Source organism: Cnephaeus nilssonii (genome assembly GCF_951640355.1).
Source record: "Cnephaeus nilssonii genome assembly, chromosome: 14".
NCBI lineage: Eukaryota > Metazoa > Chordata > Mammalia > Chiroptera > Vespertilionidae > Cnephaeus > Cnephaeus nilssonii.
In genome coordinates, this window is record NC_137085.1 from 17,608,000 (window position 1) to 17,624,700 (window position 16,701).

Below are 16,701 nucleotides of genomic sequence, written 5' to 3' on the forward strand. Positions count from 1 at the left end.
TCAACTGCCTATTAAATGTTTTTACTTCTTTTTAATCTCATTTTAATTCTTTCTGTAAGTTGTTTTTTTAGAGAGAGGAAAGGGGGGTGGGGAGAGAGGGATGGAACCCACAACCTGGGTATATGCCCTGATCGGGAATCGAATCTGCCACCCCTTGGTGCACAGGACCACGCTCCAACCAACCGAGCCACACCAGCCCGGTGCTATTTGAAATGTTTTGATTAAAGTTTCTCCTTAATGCCGATTAATTCCTTAGACATAATTGGTAATTAAGAGGATTAATAAGATTTCTAGGTTAAGAGTGCCCTCTTCTGTCATTGAGTGAAGTGCAGTTTCTTTAGAGGATATTTTTGGGGTTTTTTGGTGAGGGTGGGGATGAATTGTGTATTCTATTCAAGGATTCTCTTTTGCCTTGCGGAATCTTGCATTTCCCTCTGAGTTCTTTTTCCCCATCACCACGTAGTCTCCTAAGGACACCAAGTCCTTCCTTTTAATTCTCTCCTTTCCCAGAAGCATTACCTTTCTCATATCTGGAGTCTCATAGACTTGTGAGACTGAATGAGTTATGGAGAACCAGCACAATTCCTAATACACAATAAGCATCTACCAAATGTTAATTATTGCTTACATTTACCTTATGACATTTGTTATGCACTCTCTTGTATTTTTGTTATACTGATAGAGTTAACTCTTCTCCTAGATGAAATACATATTAAGGGCAGAAACTATGTCTTATTCAGAGCACCTCTGTTCCATTGGGTTAATATGATATGAGGTACTTAGTCTTTCCCTTATTGCTGATTGTTTACATTTAAACGACTAGAAATGCTGTGCTTGCCACTATCCTGGACACTAGGAGCACAACGATGAATGAGGAGCTCTCAGTTCAATGGGGTGATAGACAAGGATCAACAGTAAGACAATGCATAAAATGTAATTGAGGCCTGGTCAGTAGCTCAGTGGTTAGAGCATTGGCCCATGCACCTAAGGGTCTTGGGTTTGATTTCCTGTCAAAGGCATGTACTTGGGTTGCAGGTTTGATCCCTGGCCCCAATCGGGGTGGGGGTGGGAGGCAACCAGTCGATGTGTCTCTCTCACATAGATGTTTCTCTCTCTCTCCCCCTCCTAATCTCTATCTCCCACTTTCTCTATAAATCAATGCAAAAAAAAAAATAAATCTTCAGGTGAGGATTAACAATCAAAAAAACAAAATGTAATTGAGGTATTTGCAAGGTACTAAGGGAGTACAGAGGCAGCAACGATTCATTTTGCCCAGAGTTGCTCTCCTGCATTCCTGTGAACAGGAGGAATTGCAGGCCCACCACTACTGTACCATTACGTGAGCATACCCAACACCATGTGGGAGTCTAATGTTAGCTTATCTCTATGGATAACTATTTCCCAACTCAATTTATATTCCACTGATTTGAAATTTCACTGTTTATAAATTCCCATGCATAGATACATTGATTTCTGGGTTCTATTCTGTTCCATCGATCGATTTATTTATTTATTTTTAAATATATTTTTTATTCATGTCAGAGAGGAAGGGAGAGGGAGAGAGAGAGAAACATCAATGATGAGAGAGAATTATTGATCGGCTTCCTCCTACACGCCCTCTCCTGTGAATTGAGCCTGGGCATGAGCCTTAACTGGGAATCAAACTGTGACCTCTTGGTTCATAGGTTGATGTTCAAACCACTTGGCCACACTGGCCAGGGTTGCTCTATTTATTTCACTTATACCTTTGGTAGTTATAAACTGTTTAATTACTGTAGCATTCTTAATGGGGGTGATATCACCTTCAGGGGGCAAAATTCACCCCAGGAGGGCAAAAATTGGTTATAGAGGGGCCAAAAAAATATTATTCTTTTTATATATGAAGCGTAGTATACACACAGTATCTAAGAAACACAATTTTCTGTGGTGTTAGCCCCTGACACTACAGAAATGCTGTTTAAAAAAGACTGTTTATGGCCCTAGCTGCTTTGGCTCAGTGGATAGAGGATCAGCCTACAGACTGAAGGGTCCCAGGTTTTGATTACGGCCAAGAGCGCATACTTGCGAGCTCAATCCCCAGTAGGGGGCATACAGGGGGCAGCCAGTCAGTGATTCTCATCATTGACATTTCTCTCCCTCTCCCTTCCTCTCTGAAATCAATAAAAATATATTTAAAAAAATAAAAAAGTCTGCTTATGGGACTATAATGAAAAAAGGTTGAGAAGCACTGTTACACCTTTATAATAGGTACTGATACCTGTCCTCTTTCAATATCTTTTCCCTTTGCTAGTCTCATGAATTTTCCCAAAGGAATTTAGCAGTAACTGCTTTCTGTTGAATGTGTGTGCCCAACTGATTCCTGCATCTGGGACTTTGACCTTGGAGCCCTTGGTGTGACCCTTCTGTCTCCATTCTTGGTGGCTCATTCACTCACATCCTTCAGGTCTCTACTTATGTATCACATCCACAGAGGGCCTTCCCTGGACATTCTAGCTATCCTACTATGATGCTTTTCTTCATAGTCTTTACTAGCCCACAAGATTATATTTTTATTTATTTGTAACTGTTTATTTTCTGCCTTTCTAACTGGAATGAATTCCATGAGGTGCAGGGACTTTGTTCACCACTTTTTCCTTAGCCCCTAAAGCATGCCTGGCATGGTAAGAACTTTCTAAATAGTCATTGAATGAATGTGTAAACTTACCACATTTCCAGGAGGGCCATCGGAATCACCATTGGAAGTACATTCCATTTAGATTCATTGGTAGAGAATTGATTTCTTTTCACCTGCGAGTCTTCCTGTTCACAGATGTGTCATTTCTCTCTTTATTGTTTTCCTCTTTGTCCTTCAGAAAAAGAAGTTAAAAAAATCTTCCTGCAACTCTTGGATATTTCTAGTTAGATTTATTTTCAGGTATTGGAAGTTTGTTTATGGTGGTTTTTTTGTTTTTGTTTTAAATATTTAAAACAAATATCTATCTATTAAATATATTTTTATTGATTTCAGAGAGGAAGGGAAAAGAAGAGAGAGATAGAAACATCAATGATGGGAAGGAATCATCGATTGGCTGCCTCCTGCATGCACCCTACTGGGGATTGAGCCCACAAACCAGCCACGTCCCCTTGACTGGAATCGAACCAGGAGCTCTTCAGTCCACAGGCCGACGCTCTATCCACTGAGCCAAACCGGCTAGGGCTTTATTTATTTATTTGAGAGAGAGTGAGAAAGAGAGCTTGAATCTGACTGGGGGATCAAACCCATAACCTTAGTATATTGGGATGACGCTCTAACCAACTGAACTAGGGATGTTCATGGTGTCTTCTCTTGTGAATAGGGATCTTTTAATTTTTCTATTGTCTTTTATTTGGTGTTTTACTTTCTGATTGCTGGTATAAGTTACTGCAAATTTGGGGGCTTAAAACAATACAAACTACTGTCTTATGGAAAGGGGAAAATCCACTTCTTTGCCCTTTCCAGTTTCCGGAGCCTGTCTACATTCCTGGTGGAATCCTCCATCTTTGAAGCTCATCAGTTTAACCTCTGCTTTTGTCCACAAATCTTTTTCTAACCCAGATTTTCTTTTTAAAAATATATTTTTTTATTGATTTCAGAGAAGAAGGGAGAGGGTGAAAGAGATAGAAACATTAATGATGAGAGAATCATTGATTGGCTGTCTCTTGCATGCCCCCTACTGGGGATTGAGCCTGAAACCTGGGCATGTGCCCTGACCTGGATTTGAACTGGAGACCTTCTGGTGCACAGGACTGTGCTCAACCAACTGAGCCACACCAACCAGTTACTCTGATTTTCTTGTCTTCCTCTTATCAGGACCCTTGTCACTACATTGGGCTCATGTGACTAATCCAGGAAAATCTCCCAATTTTAATCACATTTACAAAGGCCTTTTGCCGGGTGATATAGCATGCTCACAGATTCCAGGGACCAGGATGTGGACATCTTTGGGGGGCCGTTATTCAGCCTACCATACTTGTTCTTGCAGCTATATAGAAAACTATTAGTTTTTCTACGTTCTTGTGGTTGTGCGCACTTTGCCAAACTCCTATTATTTGTTTTTCTGTTTTCAAGCCATTTTATATTTGTTTTTCACTTGATTCTCTTAGATTTACTGGCAGTTGCGTCATTTGTTCTCTTTCTTACTGGTATTTATAGCTATTTTTTTTCTTGCCTCTTTCTGATTGTCTAGAATCTTCTGACTAAGCTAACTAATAGCTATGAGACCATGCATCCTTGTATTGTTCTTAACTTTACTAGAAATTGCTTCATTGTTTTACTGAGTATGTTTTATAAGCATGTTGGCTTCTAATAAACACTTAAATTAAGGAGTTTCTATCAAATTAAATCTTAGTTTACTAAGATTTTTAGTTAGGAATGTATTAATCCCAATTATTAAATGTATTAATCATTGTAATTATAAAAATAACCATATGTTATTTTCTCTTTTAATCTATTAATAGCTTTCCCAATAATGATCATCTCTGTATTCCCAGAATAAATCTCTCTTGTTGATCATAGTGTGTTGTACTTTGAATTTACTGCCTATTCGCTAACGTTTTATTTTGGAATTTTGTATTTATAGTAATAAGTGAGTTTGGTATAGTGTGTTCAGTGATTGGTTGTGCCATCCTTGTACCGTTTGGGTGTGTGATTATCTAATAGTGAATGAACTGGGAAACTTTCCACCTTTTTGTATAGTCTGGAACTGATTAAATAGTAGTGGAGTTATTTCATTTTTGTATGTTTCATCAGTGTGAGGTTCCTTGGGCCACTACTACTTATCTCTAAAACCACCTTCTATATCCAGAAGTGAGGTATGTTACCCTGAATTATCTATACCTTCTTACTTACTCTGCCTTACAACATTTAGAGGATAGCATGTGACCTGTGGGACAGGTTTTCTCTGGGCAAAGCCACCCGATCCATAAAGAACCCTCACGTTGACCAACTTGGCTTCATTCGTAGGAACCTGTCGGGCCAGGGGCTTACACATAAAGGCTTGGCTCCCATGAGACTTCTTTTTCAGATGCTTTGGGAGTTGTCTTTATCACTTCTTAATTATCACAGTGTTCCTATGAAACTTCTTAGCAAGTCTGCTCTCTTTCTCTCTCTCTCTCTCTCTCTCTCTCTTTTTTTTTTTTTTTTTCCAGTTTAGGGCCAGGGATAATTACTGAAGGCGGTAGACATCTGATATTGGAGTTTTGAAAAGTAGTCTTTATTTTAAAAAGCTGGGGGTGGACGTTGCTTCTTTGTTACACTGTACTAGATCTGAACTAACTTTGGACTGATTACCATGAAGCAGAGCAGAGGCCAACAAGTACTTTGATCATAAGAGATGAGGAAGCCCAACCAATAGAAGCCCAACCCCTCCCCCCTTTCCATCATGAAAAGTCTGACTGCTTAAGATAGGGATGTTCAGTCCCTCACAGAGCGATTCTCAGTTCTGGGCTGAAATGTTGCCCTCAACTCAGAAATGCAAACTGATGCTTATTTGTGTAAGTGATGTTGTCCAAGGCAGGTACAATGAGTTGCTGTTTTAACTTAAGTAAACCAAGGGAGTTTGCAGAATAATTAGATATTTAAATAGTTTTTTAAAAAGTATTGTATTTTAAAAATATATATGTTTTGATTTGATTTGATTGATTTCAGAGTGAGGAAGGGAGAGGGGGAGAGAGAGAGAATCATTGATCGGCTGCTTCCTGCACGCCCTCTACTGGGGATCGAGCCCACAACCCTGGGTATGTGCCCTGACTGGGAATGAACCATGACCTCCTGATTCATAGGTTGATGCTCAACCACTGAGTCATAGCAGACGGGCAGATTTAAATAATTTTTAAGAGGGATCCTTCTCATTGTGCATCTTGTAATCCTACATCTTTCATTAGGGCTGATTTCACATAAATATAAAAGTGTGTTACTACTACTCATTTGTAAATTAAAATACTGCTGAAATCATTCTATGTAAAATGCTTATCCTTGGAAAATGAAAAGGTAGTATTTTTGTACAGGAGGTCCATTGATTTCTCATTCTTTTCTCCCTGCAGTTAAACAGACCATCAGCAACGCTTCAATATTTAATGAAACCTGCTTGAGATGGAGAAACATGAAGATAGCTGGTAGAAAGGAAATGTATTTAGTGAGTTACTGAAAGTTACTCTATTGATGGGTGTTTGTGTTGTGTGGGAGGTTTAAAAAATATCAATGCACCTAAAATTCTGCTTGCGTAGCTGCCATTGTGAATAGGAGAATTATAGTGACAATTACAACCAGAAGCAATAAAATGGGCACTTCTGCTGCATTTTTGACAAGAGTGACCTTGGGGACTGGTGAGAAAGCCCGGAGAGGTGTTTTGGGTGTGAGCACATAGCCTGGAGCAGAGTTGATGTGCAGGCAGGATCCAGGAGGAATCCAAAGGCTTTTGCATGTGTGTGTCTCTCCACACCAGGGTCCCTGACAAGGGTGTGAATGTGTTGCCTAGAGAGTCCAGGGGAACTTTTGAAGCTAGATGTGGTTGTCGGTAAGAAAGTGAAAGATCGGGGTGAGCTGTTATTAAAAGGAATTAAGTAGAGAGAAGCATGAGTGAGTATTGGTGCAGAAAAGTATAGGGAATGTCAGAAAGGGGTGGCAGAGGAGAAAAATCCTTCCCAGGTTTCACCAGACCATCTAAGAGTATCCCAATTCACGTCCTGCTTTGGAGAAGCCCTACTTCAGATTTTTGTTGTTGTTAATCCTCACCCGAGGATATTTTTTCCATTGATTTTTTTAGAGAGTGGAAGGAAGGGAGAGAGGGAGGGAGGGAGGAGGAAGGGAGGGAGAGAGAGAGAGAGAGAGAGAGAGACATCGATGTGAGAGAGGAGACACACCAACTGGTTGCCTCCCTCATGCGCCCTGACCTGGGCCTGGAATTGAACCTGCATCCCAGGGTGCCCTCGACTAGGACTCAATCCCGAGACCCTCAGGTCCTTGGGCCGATGGTTCTAACTGCTGAGCCACGTCAGCCAGGGCCTTACGTCAGATTGTTAGTTGTCTTTCTAGGGAAATGTTCTTTGGCTTTGCTTCTAAAATCTTGCCAATAGACTTCCACGTTGAACTATGTATCGTGGATGTGAGAACAAGAAAGAGAAAGTTGCCAGTGTTTGGCCCTCGACCTTTTGTGCATTTTGTTATAAAAAATATACTTATCACACTGATAATATTGCAACTACAATATTTGTGGTATGACAACTCTAATCTTTACTTATTATTGCATTTCACGTTTTGAAGGAACTTTAGAGTCAAGAGCAAGAGAGTTCATGAGAAAGGTAAAGATCTAGCCCTTCAAGCTCGTGATTCACCTGTGAACTTCTCTGTGTTCTAGCTCCGCATTCAGGGCCAGAGATGGTATCAGAAGGAGTTTGCCCAGGAAATCACCTTTAACATCACTACCAGCAGCCAGGCTCCTGAGCTGTGCTTGGACCTGCGTCCGGGTACCAACTACAGTGTCAGCATTTGCGCTTGGTCTTCTGTCCTTCCCGTGGTCATCTCCCTAACAACCCAGATAACAGGTACATCTCACATAAAGGTATTTGGATGCTCAAAGTCACCACGGAGCTGTGGCTAGGCCTGGATAAAGAGGAACAGTATTCCTTTTTATCATTATGTGATGAACTTTAAGAAAGAGAGGAAGAAGGACATGGAATTGGAGAGGGGTGCTAAGGGGCCTGTAACAGTGACTGTTTTATTTCTTACAAAGATATCTGAAACAAAATGTTACCATTGGTTAAATTTTGGGTAGTGTGTACCCGAGTGTTGGTTAAATGCCTTCTGTATTTGTGCTTCTGTATTTGGCCACCAGGGAGCACTGGTGAGCTGCTTAAGTTCATTGAGACCACAACAGCATATTTTCCAACTCTACCCTACTTTAAAGAATTTGCAATTTAAAAAAAAAGTGTAAAAATTCAAGCTGTTAAGATCTCATGAAAGGGGGGGGGGGGAGGGAAGACCCCAATCCCTTTTATAAAAGAGGAAAAAAGGGAACCTTATATGTTGATGTGAAGAGGTACGCCTGCCTAAGATGTGGCTTTATTTTAGTAAAATTGTGAACTTTTGAATTTTACCAGAAATGTTAGGCAAGGAATTTGGGTCTGGAAAATGCAAAGCAGCTGATTTCCCAGAAGAAAAGTGAATGAATTTTCCTTCTGAGTGTCTTACCTTAAACAAAATCTTGCTGATGGGAATAGAATGAAAACTAGCGCTCTAGATACGCTGCAGGGCTGCTGACTTCAGCAGAGGTCTGAAGTTCTAGGAATGCGGAAGGACAGCGGCGAGTGTCACAGTGAAAGAGGGTGAGAGGGGCAGGTGAGGTGGAAATCCGTTCGGTGGCTTTTAGAAAACGTGAATGGGAAAGTGTCTTTATATCAGAAGAATATAGATATTTTTGTGTAGAGGCACATGTGGTTGTTGAAGCTGTGGCTTTGTTTCAGAAGCATCATGGACTTTTGAACTTGACCAGAAATGTCAGGCAAGGAAGGGGATTGGCCCTGGAAAATGCAGCAGCTGATTTCCCAGAAGAAAAGTGAATAGAATTTCCCTTCTGAGTGTCTTACATTCAACTATATCTTACTGATGGGAACTCCTCAGAACCCAGAACCAGGGTTTCTTTGGGGCGGAGAAGTGGGGGAGGGGCATGCTGCAACTTAACAGTTTAATTCAGCCGACATTTATTGATTGGTTATGTACAAAGGCCCAGGCTAAGTGCTGACGGAGATATAGAGATGGGGGGGGGGGGGGGGAAATTGTTCCTTCTTGCTGGGAGCCAAGTCTCATAAACTTTATCGATGGAGAGATGCAGCTAGCCTTGTGATATCTGATGACTTATTGTGTAAGCTACCAGTTCTCCTATTGCCATCAATTTCAATTGATCCTACCTTGAGTGGGCAGCATGATCTCTTAAGGATGAGGAAAGAATGACTGTGGTGTCTTTATTTATGCATATTTATTTATGTGTATTAATTCCTTGCATTTACTTGAAGTTTACATAGTATAATGCTGGAACTTTGGTTTGGTTTTGGTACAAATAAATTTTTCTCCCTTTTTTGGTTCTTTTCGTTCATTTTGGTGGGTTTTAGAGAGGAATTTTAACACATTTGCCCTTACATTACCTCTTTCCTCTATGGATTTTAATAGTTTGCCTACATGAATGAAATTGATCTTTTGTTCCACCTATCACAACCCCCAGGTTATTTACATTTCAATTTTCTTTTCAATATTCTTTTTGACATTTAGACATTTTAAAATGTTCATGTGATCAAATTCCATCGAGTCCTTTGTGGTTTCTGCCTCTGGTCATGCCAAGAAAAGCCTTCCCTACTCTGAAATCAGGTTAATTCTTGTTTTCTAGGGCTTCTTACTATCTTTGCTTTTCACGGTTAAACTTAGATCCGTTTGGAGTTGGTTTGGATGTATGGTGTAAGGCTAAATTTACATGGTAGTATCCCCCCAAGTGATAAGCCAGTTTCCTGTCACCTCTGGGAAGACTATTCATGTCACACATTTATTTATTTTCATTCATTTATTTGGGTCTCTTTACTTATTATCTTTTTTATTTAAAAAAATTTTTTTTCCAATTATTTGGGTCTCTTTCAAGACTGTCCTAGCTCCTTCCATTCCTTTGCCTGCCCGGTGCTTAAACCTTACTATTTCAACTACTGTAATTTTAGAATATATTTAATAATTTCCAGGTCAAGTTCTCCTTCATTGCTGTCCTCCACACTCTTTAAAGCTTTCTCACAGGGCAGCCCCAGATTTTCCTTTGCTTCTAGGAGGGGCTGGATGTTGTCAACACCTGGGAACGGCTGTGAGGGTCGCCTTCTGGGTCCGCGCACGTTACACACCCAGAGGAAAGAACTGCGCTCTGCAGACACCACCCATTTCTTGCCTGGAACCTGATCGGGTTTAAATCAGCCTGAGGCTCACGGAGAGGAGAACAGATCTGCCAGGCACAGCAGTTGGGGGGATGGGAAGCAGGACCTTGGGAAATACGGCTAGAGTTAACGTTATTTCACCGCGAAAGGTGGCTGAGTAAGCGCGCGTGATGAAGTTCAGGATCATACCTTAGGGAGGAGAAGCAGACTGTTGAAATCTCAGATGGGAAGGCCTAGCCAGGCCGAGCAGAAAGCACCTGGTGATTGAACCAACCTGCTGGTGGTGGCACATTTAGAACTGAAGACCAAGCACCGGCGGGCGGCCCTGGGCCGAGCCTCGGAGGGCTTCCTGCTCGGCTGTGGGTGCGCCTTCGCAGAGCTGAGCGAGCACTTTGTTCTGCTGTTACCCAGGGCGGTGAGAAAGGGAGGAACGGAGTGGTTTTAAAAGGCTAGGAGAACTAGAGTTTTTCATCTCGGAGAAGATCAAACAGAGGAATCACTTAAAAGAGCCCCTGGAGGGTTCTCACATAGAAGAGTTCATCTCCCTCTGGGCTGAAAACAGGAAATGTGTGACAGAAACCACTTCACTTTACCCAGACACCGAAACAACTCAAACAGAAGGGCATCTCAGTGGTGGCGGGAGGGCTGGGGGCAGACAGCCTCCACCTGGAAGGGGCACGTTCCCGCGGGGCCTGGGCCGGGGCTTTGCAAACTGCCGGCCCCTCTTCAGGACCTTACCCGGAACCTAGCTGGTCTCTCTCGGGAGTGTCAGTACGGACTCTCTGTCTGGACGCCTCTTAGAAGCATCCTAGACCTTCAGCCCCTTCGTGTGAGGCCCTGATTGGAAGCAGGGGCTGTTTCAGGTCGCCTCCTGGGGTCCCTGGCAAATCCACAGGTTTCATGCATAATCCTTGTGACCATACCTGGTGACACTGGAAGAAATTCCAGAGTTAGTGCCGTGTGAAAAAGCTACAGGGGACTCTCACTCTTCCACGTGGTCCTAGAGGCCTGGGTTGCCCAGTGGTTCCCTCTGAGCCCATCTTTTCTCAGATGCACGGGTACTGTCCCCCGAATAAGTGTAGCCTCTCCTACTGATGACTGACTCCATGCCACCGCCACAGTGTGCTCCTGAGCGCTGGACCTGTATTTCTACACTTGATCCTAGCCAAGAGGCCGGGAGGCAGTCAGACGTGTGTTTCCAACTGGCCGCGGGACAGTTCCACAGGCACGTGGGACTTCACAGGGCCAGCAGTGAGCTGCTTCTGAACTTTCCCCTGGGACCTTAATGAAGGTCGTCACCACTGACTCAGAGGCCAAAACCCAAGCCCAGATTCCTTCCCCTTCCTTCTCTTCCACCACTTCCTGTTCCATCTCTCCCCATCTGGCCCTCCTCTTCAGTCTCCGTGCCACCACTGGCCTCACACCCCAGCACTGCTCACCTAGATTTTAGATGGCCTGTACACATGCTCTTGTCCAAGTCATTTCCCAATGAGCCGTCTACATTGTACTTCTAAAATATGCATCTGCTAAGAATCTTTTTTTAAAAAAAATTTCAGAGAGGAAGGGAGAAGAAGAGAGAGATAGAGACATCAATGATGAGAGAGAATCACTGATTGGCTGCCTCCTGCACACCCCACACTGGGGATGGAGTCCACAACCCAGGCATGTGCCTTGACTGGGAATCGAACCGTGACCTCCAGGTTCATAGGTCGACGCTCAACTACGGAGCCACGCCGGCGTCTGCTAAGAATCTTTAAATGACTTCTTATTTTTAGGACCTTAGCTCTGACCTTCACCCACACCTCTTACTTTATGGTCTGCCTCTATCCAGTTGGACTCATCCTCCGCTCCTGCAGATAGTTGTTTCTGTGTGCCATAAGCTCCCTCCTCCCCTTGCCCAGGCGTATGACTTTCTCATAGCTCTAAACCTCTTGTGATTACAAAACTGTCTCTACTATTTTCAATAGAGCTTTAAAAACTGTCTAGGAAGGTCTACGTTTTTATTTATTAAAATTTGGAGTGAGAATTTCTACCTCAAAGCTATATTCTAATTGGATAAATAGAGTCTATTTTGGCCTCCTCGTCCTTGGTTTCATTGTGGCAGGGTTTAGGGCTAGAAGGGGGTGGGGGCACTCATATTTTATTCCTTCTGTTTCTCTCTTCCTCCCTCTGTCTGTAAATCTCATTTACTCGATAGCATTGTTGAGAAGATTAAACGAGATGAGGCATGTACAGGACACATCTAGTGCATTGGGTTAGTGACCAATACATCCCACAAGGCAGAATGGCAGCTGGTACATGAATGCAGCTTCTGGTTAAATGCTGGAACACCCGTGTCAGACAATTAGTATATTCTCCTCCCAGTGGAAAGTCCGTTTGGGGAGTTTGATTGCCGGGGAGAGCGAAATAAAGACAGAGAACTGTGTGATTATAAAGGATCTAGAAGTCTAATGTGCTGGTCTTCTCCACCAAATAGGGACCTGCCCACCCAGTGAACTATAATGCCCAGAGTATCCACCCTCTGCCAGTGCTGGGGTATCACTTCTTACTTTATTCTGGTAAAATGTGTGTAACATAAAATGTACCACTGTAACCATTTTCCAGTACACAATTTATTGGCACTAAGTACATTTACAATGTTATCACCATTACCTGTTTCTAAAATGTTTTTATCACCCCGAACAGAAACTCTGTTGACCGATAAGCAGCAACTTCACATTCCCTGACCCAGCCTCCCCAGTCCTTGGCAACTTCTAACCTACTTCCCTGTGTCTGTGGATTCGCGCTGTTATCGCTGTTTCACAGAAGTGGAATCATACAATATTTGTCCTTTTGTGCCGGGCTTATTTCACTTAGGGTAATGTTTTCAAGATCCATCCATGTTGTAGCATGTATCCGAATAGGCTCATCACTTCTTCCGTGTAGCCTTTCCTTTTGATGGCCCCATGAGGACCACTTTCTTCCTGCTTCTACTTATTCTGATGGTACTCTTTTCTTCTTTTCAACATGTTTTCAGAGCCTCCCCTCCCGGAAGTGGATTTTTTCACAGTGCACGGAGGGCCTCTTCCGCGCCTGAAGCTGAGGAAGGCCAAGGAAAACAACGGGCCAATCAGGTCAGTAGCAGCCCTTTTCCGGGGCCGCCCGGGAATCCTCGCGGAGTGCTTTGGAGTCTCTGGGGGGCAGCACTTTGAACAGTTGGGTACAGACTGGACTCTTAATTTCAACCAGTCCCCTTCCCAACAAATACAGAGACTTCCCAAGGACCAGAGACCAGCATTTAGGCAGCGTAGGCCAAGAAATTAAGTCCATTTCTTTGATCATTGGACAAGCAATGGTTGGGAGTCTGGGACATGTCAGGCATTAACCTTTGCACTCACATCTCCATGTGTATCTGTTAGTGGCGGTGGATCAGGAGCATCATTACATTTACCAAAACCAGAACATATTTTCCTTCGTTTAAGGATGGGTGGCTTCTGAAAAGGTCATTTGGATAATTCTTTTAATTCACTCATGTATTGAGTTATGGGCGAAATACCACATAGTTAATGACTGCTTCTGGAATCCCAGATAGTAGTAGGATGGAATTAATTTGCCTCGGTTGGACGACTACATTGTGTTCAATTAAGCATTTTATTTACAAAGGTCATGATAGGGTCACGAAAGCAAAATTATCCCCTTTTTAAGAGAGGAGGATAGAGGTTTGCCTGGAGGGATGAGCAACTACCTCACAGGCATAAATCAAGGAGATAACAATACTTGCCATGCTTGACCTAACCGACATTGCTTTATCTCTCTTGACCCGTCAGTCCCATCTAAGCATGAGATACTATAAAAAAGAACATCTGGGGACACTTGTGTGTCCATTTATAATGAAACTTAGGCTTCTTCTGTCTTTCTATTAGTTTACGTAAGTTCAGTAAATGCTCAAAGGTCTTTCCAGGGATGGATATTGCCTAAATTATTCTGTTTCTTGATCCCTGACAAGTGACTGGGATGCACTGTAATTCTGTTGTTATAAAGGCAACAGAGGTTGTGACATCACTACCTGAGAGCGTTTGCCAGAGAAAATGTGATATTTGGAACAAATAACGATGCCAGGCAAAAAGAAAAGCCAAATGACAGTCTACCCTTCTGGCTTGTGGCCTTCAAAACAGGAAGTGGCGATCTGTGAGTCATTCCAAGGAGGGTGGTGATGAGAAAGAGGGGAAAAGTTCTTCCGAACAGTCCTGTTCCAAACAGCCACAGCTGCTCCCCTGGTATCACCAGGGCTCATTACCAGCAGGCCAGTGGGGTGGTGTCCTCCGCCTGACTGCTGTGTCTGATCTGAGCGGGGGGTAGCCGCTTTGCCAGTGTGTGAGGCAGGCCTGGGTCTGCTTTGTGCGTTATGGTAAAGGGCAGTGGCTTGGGGCACATGGCGGAGCAGGGGCTCTGGGACCGAGGCTTTCTTCCTTCGCTTGGTGACCTGGGCAGATGCTGCGGCCTGTTCCTGGGCTCTCTCAGTGGTGGTGTCTCCCACACTTGCCAGATTACAGGAGTCACCTGGATGGCGTTAGCAGCAAGGCAAATTCTCAGAGTCAACGCCTGGAGATTTTTTTAATCCTCACCCAAGGATATTTTTTTCCATTGATCTTTAGAGAGAGAGTGGGAGGGAGGACGGAGGTGGGGGAGGGGAACAGAGAAGCGGGGGAGGGGGGGACATCGATGTGAGAGAGACACATCGACTGGTTGCTTCCTATATGCACCCCAATCAGGACTGGGGACCAAACCTGCAACTGAAGTAATGTGCCCTTGACTAGGAATTGAACCCGAGACCCTTTGGCCCGCTGGCCAACGCTCTGCCCACTGAGCAAAAGGCCAGGGAAACTCCTGGAGACTTTGATCCAGTAGTTCTGGCTTGGGGCTAGAAATTTGTTAATTATCAAGCAGCTCGGGTGATTATGATCATGCTAACTGAGAAGACTGCTTTCTGCCACATGAATACTGTAGCGCCTTCAATGGACAATGCACAGTCAAATAGTTCAGGTGAACCTTGGCTTTGCCCTTGAACAGCACCACCTATGTAGAGAGAAGAGAGGGATTTGAAGATAGGCTTATGGGCAGGATGGAGCCGCTGCAACTTTTACTTTCTTCCCTGCAGCCATGATTCACTGGGAAACCTTCAAGTCCCCAGGAAAGTGTGTGTGACAGGTGCTTCCTTGTAGGCAGTGAGTGCTGAGTAAATGTTTACTGGTGATGACAGTGACAACTCATTGCCCTGCAGGCTTTAGCTTGTCCCTTTCGTAGAAAACACTTTGCCCGAAAGTAAACCAACACTTTGTGGAAATCAGGGCCCTGCGGACACCTCTGATGTTTGGAATGGAGACTTTCCAAACCAGCACCTGCTGTGGGGGAGGGCTCCCTCTCCTCAGCCTGGTGACTCATGGGCCTTTAGCAAGCAGGAGATGGGGCATTATGAATGTGGAACAGGAAGTGTGCATTTATGGGTAAAACAGAATTATGTGGCCTAATGACTTTTGGAAATTACCCTAATCATATCTGATGCATGTTTTTTCTCTCTTTACTGAAATTTTAACTCAGGAAACATTAGTGGGGCGTCCATCACAGCCAAAGACCGGGGTAAGGAGTTGCAAATTTATAAGAGTAAATCATCCAAATCCCTGCCCTCCAGCCTGACCGAGAAAGCAGATGTTCAAACAATTACCGTACCAGAGTCAGGTGATAGGTACTGAGGAGAGGGCAATGAAAAGGAAGGCGTGATTCATTCTCAGTGAAATTTTATTCTTAGACTTCCTTTCACCGACAGGTTTTCTATTTGGGGGGATAAACAAGAATACACATGACAAAATGACACCTGATTGCTAACGTGTTTCTGTGTCCACAGTCAGGGAACGGTTTCACAATGCACATGTGACATGTTGCCAGTCTGGCTGTTTCAGGATGTTGTCAGATGAGATGAACCCAAGGTGACTGTGCACTCCCTTCTTCTCATTGATTTCACATGAACTTTGCCATCAGCCTGTGAGCTGCAGGGAATGTAAATCACATGAGTCCCATGTTCGGTTACCATGTGATTTCCTGGAGCCTTTTTGCAGACTTAGTACATTAACTCTTGTGGGCAGCCAGCCTCCACGTGACGACTAAACCCTTCCCATAGCTGGGCTTTATTTGCCCACGTGAAAAATCACTGATCAGATCAACTTTGTGGCTTGTATGCCCAGGGCAGCGATGTGTACAGCTAAAGATGCCCTTGGTGTCCATCGGTAGCCAGAACATGAAGACATCCCTCGCCCAGCGTCATCTGGCAATAATGCTGTAGGTTAACCCTGGAGTTCCTTTGACTGTTGGAGCAGTCAGACTAAATCTCACGTGGGCAAGGACTTTTTTTTTCTGTCCAGAGTTGCAGCTCCAGTGCTCAGAAAAGTGCTTATCTCATTGCAAGTGCTTAACAACTATGAATGGATGAATGAATGAATGAATGAATGACTCCCTAAGCAAGAGTCTGATAGACATTTTCTTTTTCCTTCCAGTTCCTACCAGGTGTTAGTGGTTCCCCTGGCCCTCCAGAGCACATTTTCTTGCGATTCTGAAGGGGCGACCTCATTCTTTAGCAATGCTTCTGATACCGATGGCTATGTGGCTGCAGAACTACTGGCTAGTCATGTTCCAGATGATGCCATGGAGATATCTGTTGGAGACAGGCTGTATTACGGGAAATATTATAATGCACCCTTGAAAATAGGGAATGATTATTGCATTATATTACGAATCACAAGCGAATGGAAT

General features: G+C 43.6%; 1 protein-coding gene across 1 annotated transcript in view; it reads left to right on the plus strand.

The window, feature by feature from the left end:
- Positions 1–16,701, plus strand: part of SUSD1 (sushi domain containing 1) — an 86,305-nt gene that overhangs the window by 62,114 nt on the left and 7,490 nt on the right. The window contains exons 11-14 of the mRNA XM_079791099.1: positions 6,061–6,152; positions 7,374–7,560; positions 12,935–13,031; positions 16,446–16,701. The exon at positions 16,446–16,701 is cut by the window's right edge and continues 23 nt beyond it. Of these exons, the coding sequence (XP_079647225.1) occupies positions 6,061–6,152; positions 7,374–7,560; positions 12,935–13,031; positions 16,446–16,701 (632 nt within the window). The remainder of the gene's footprint in view (positions 1–6,060; positions 6,153–7,373; positions 7,561–12,934; positions 13,032–16,445) is intronic.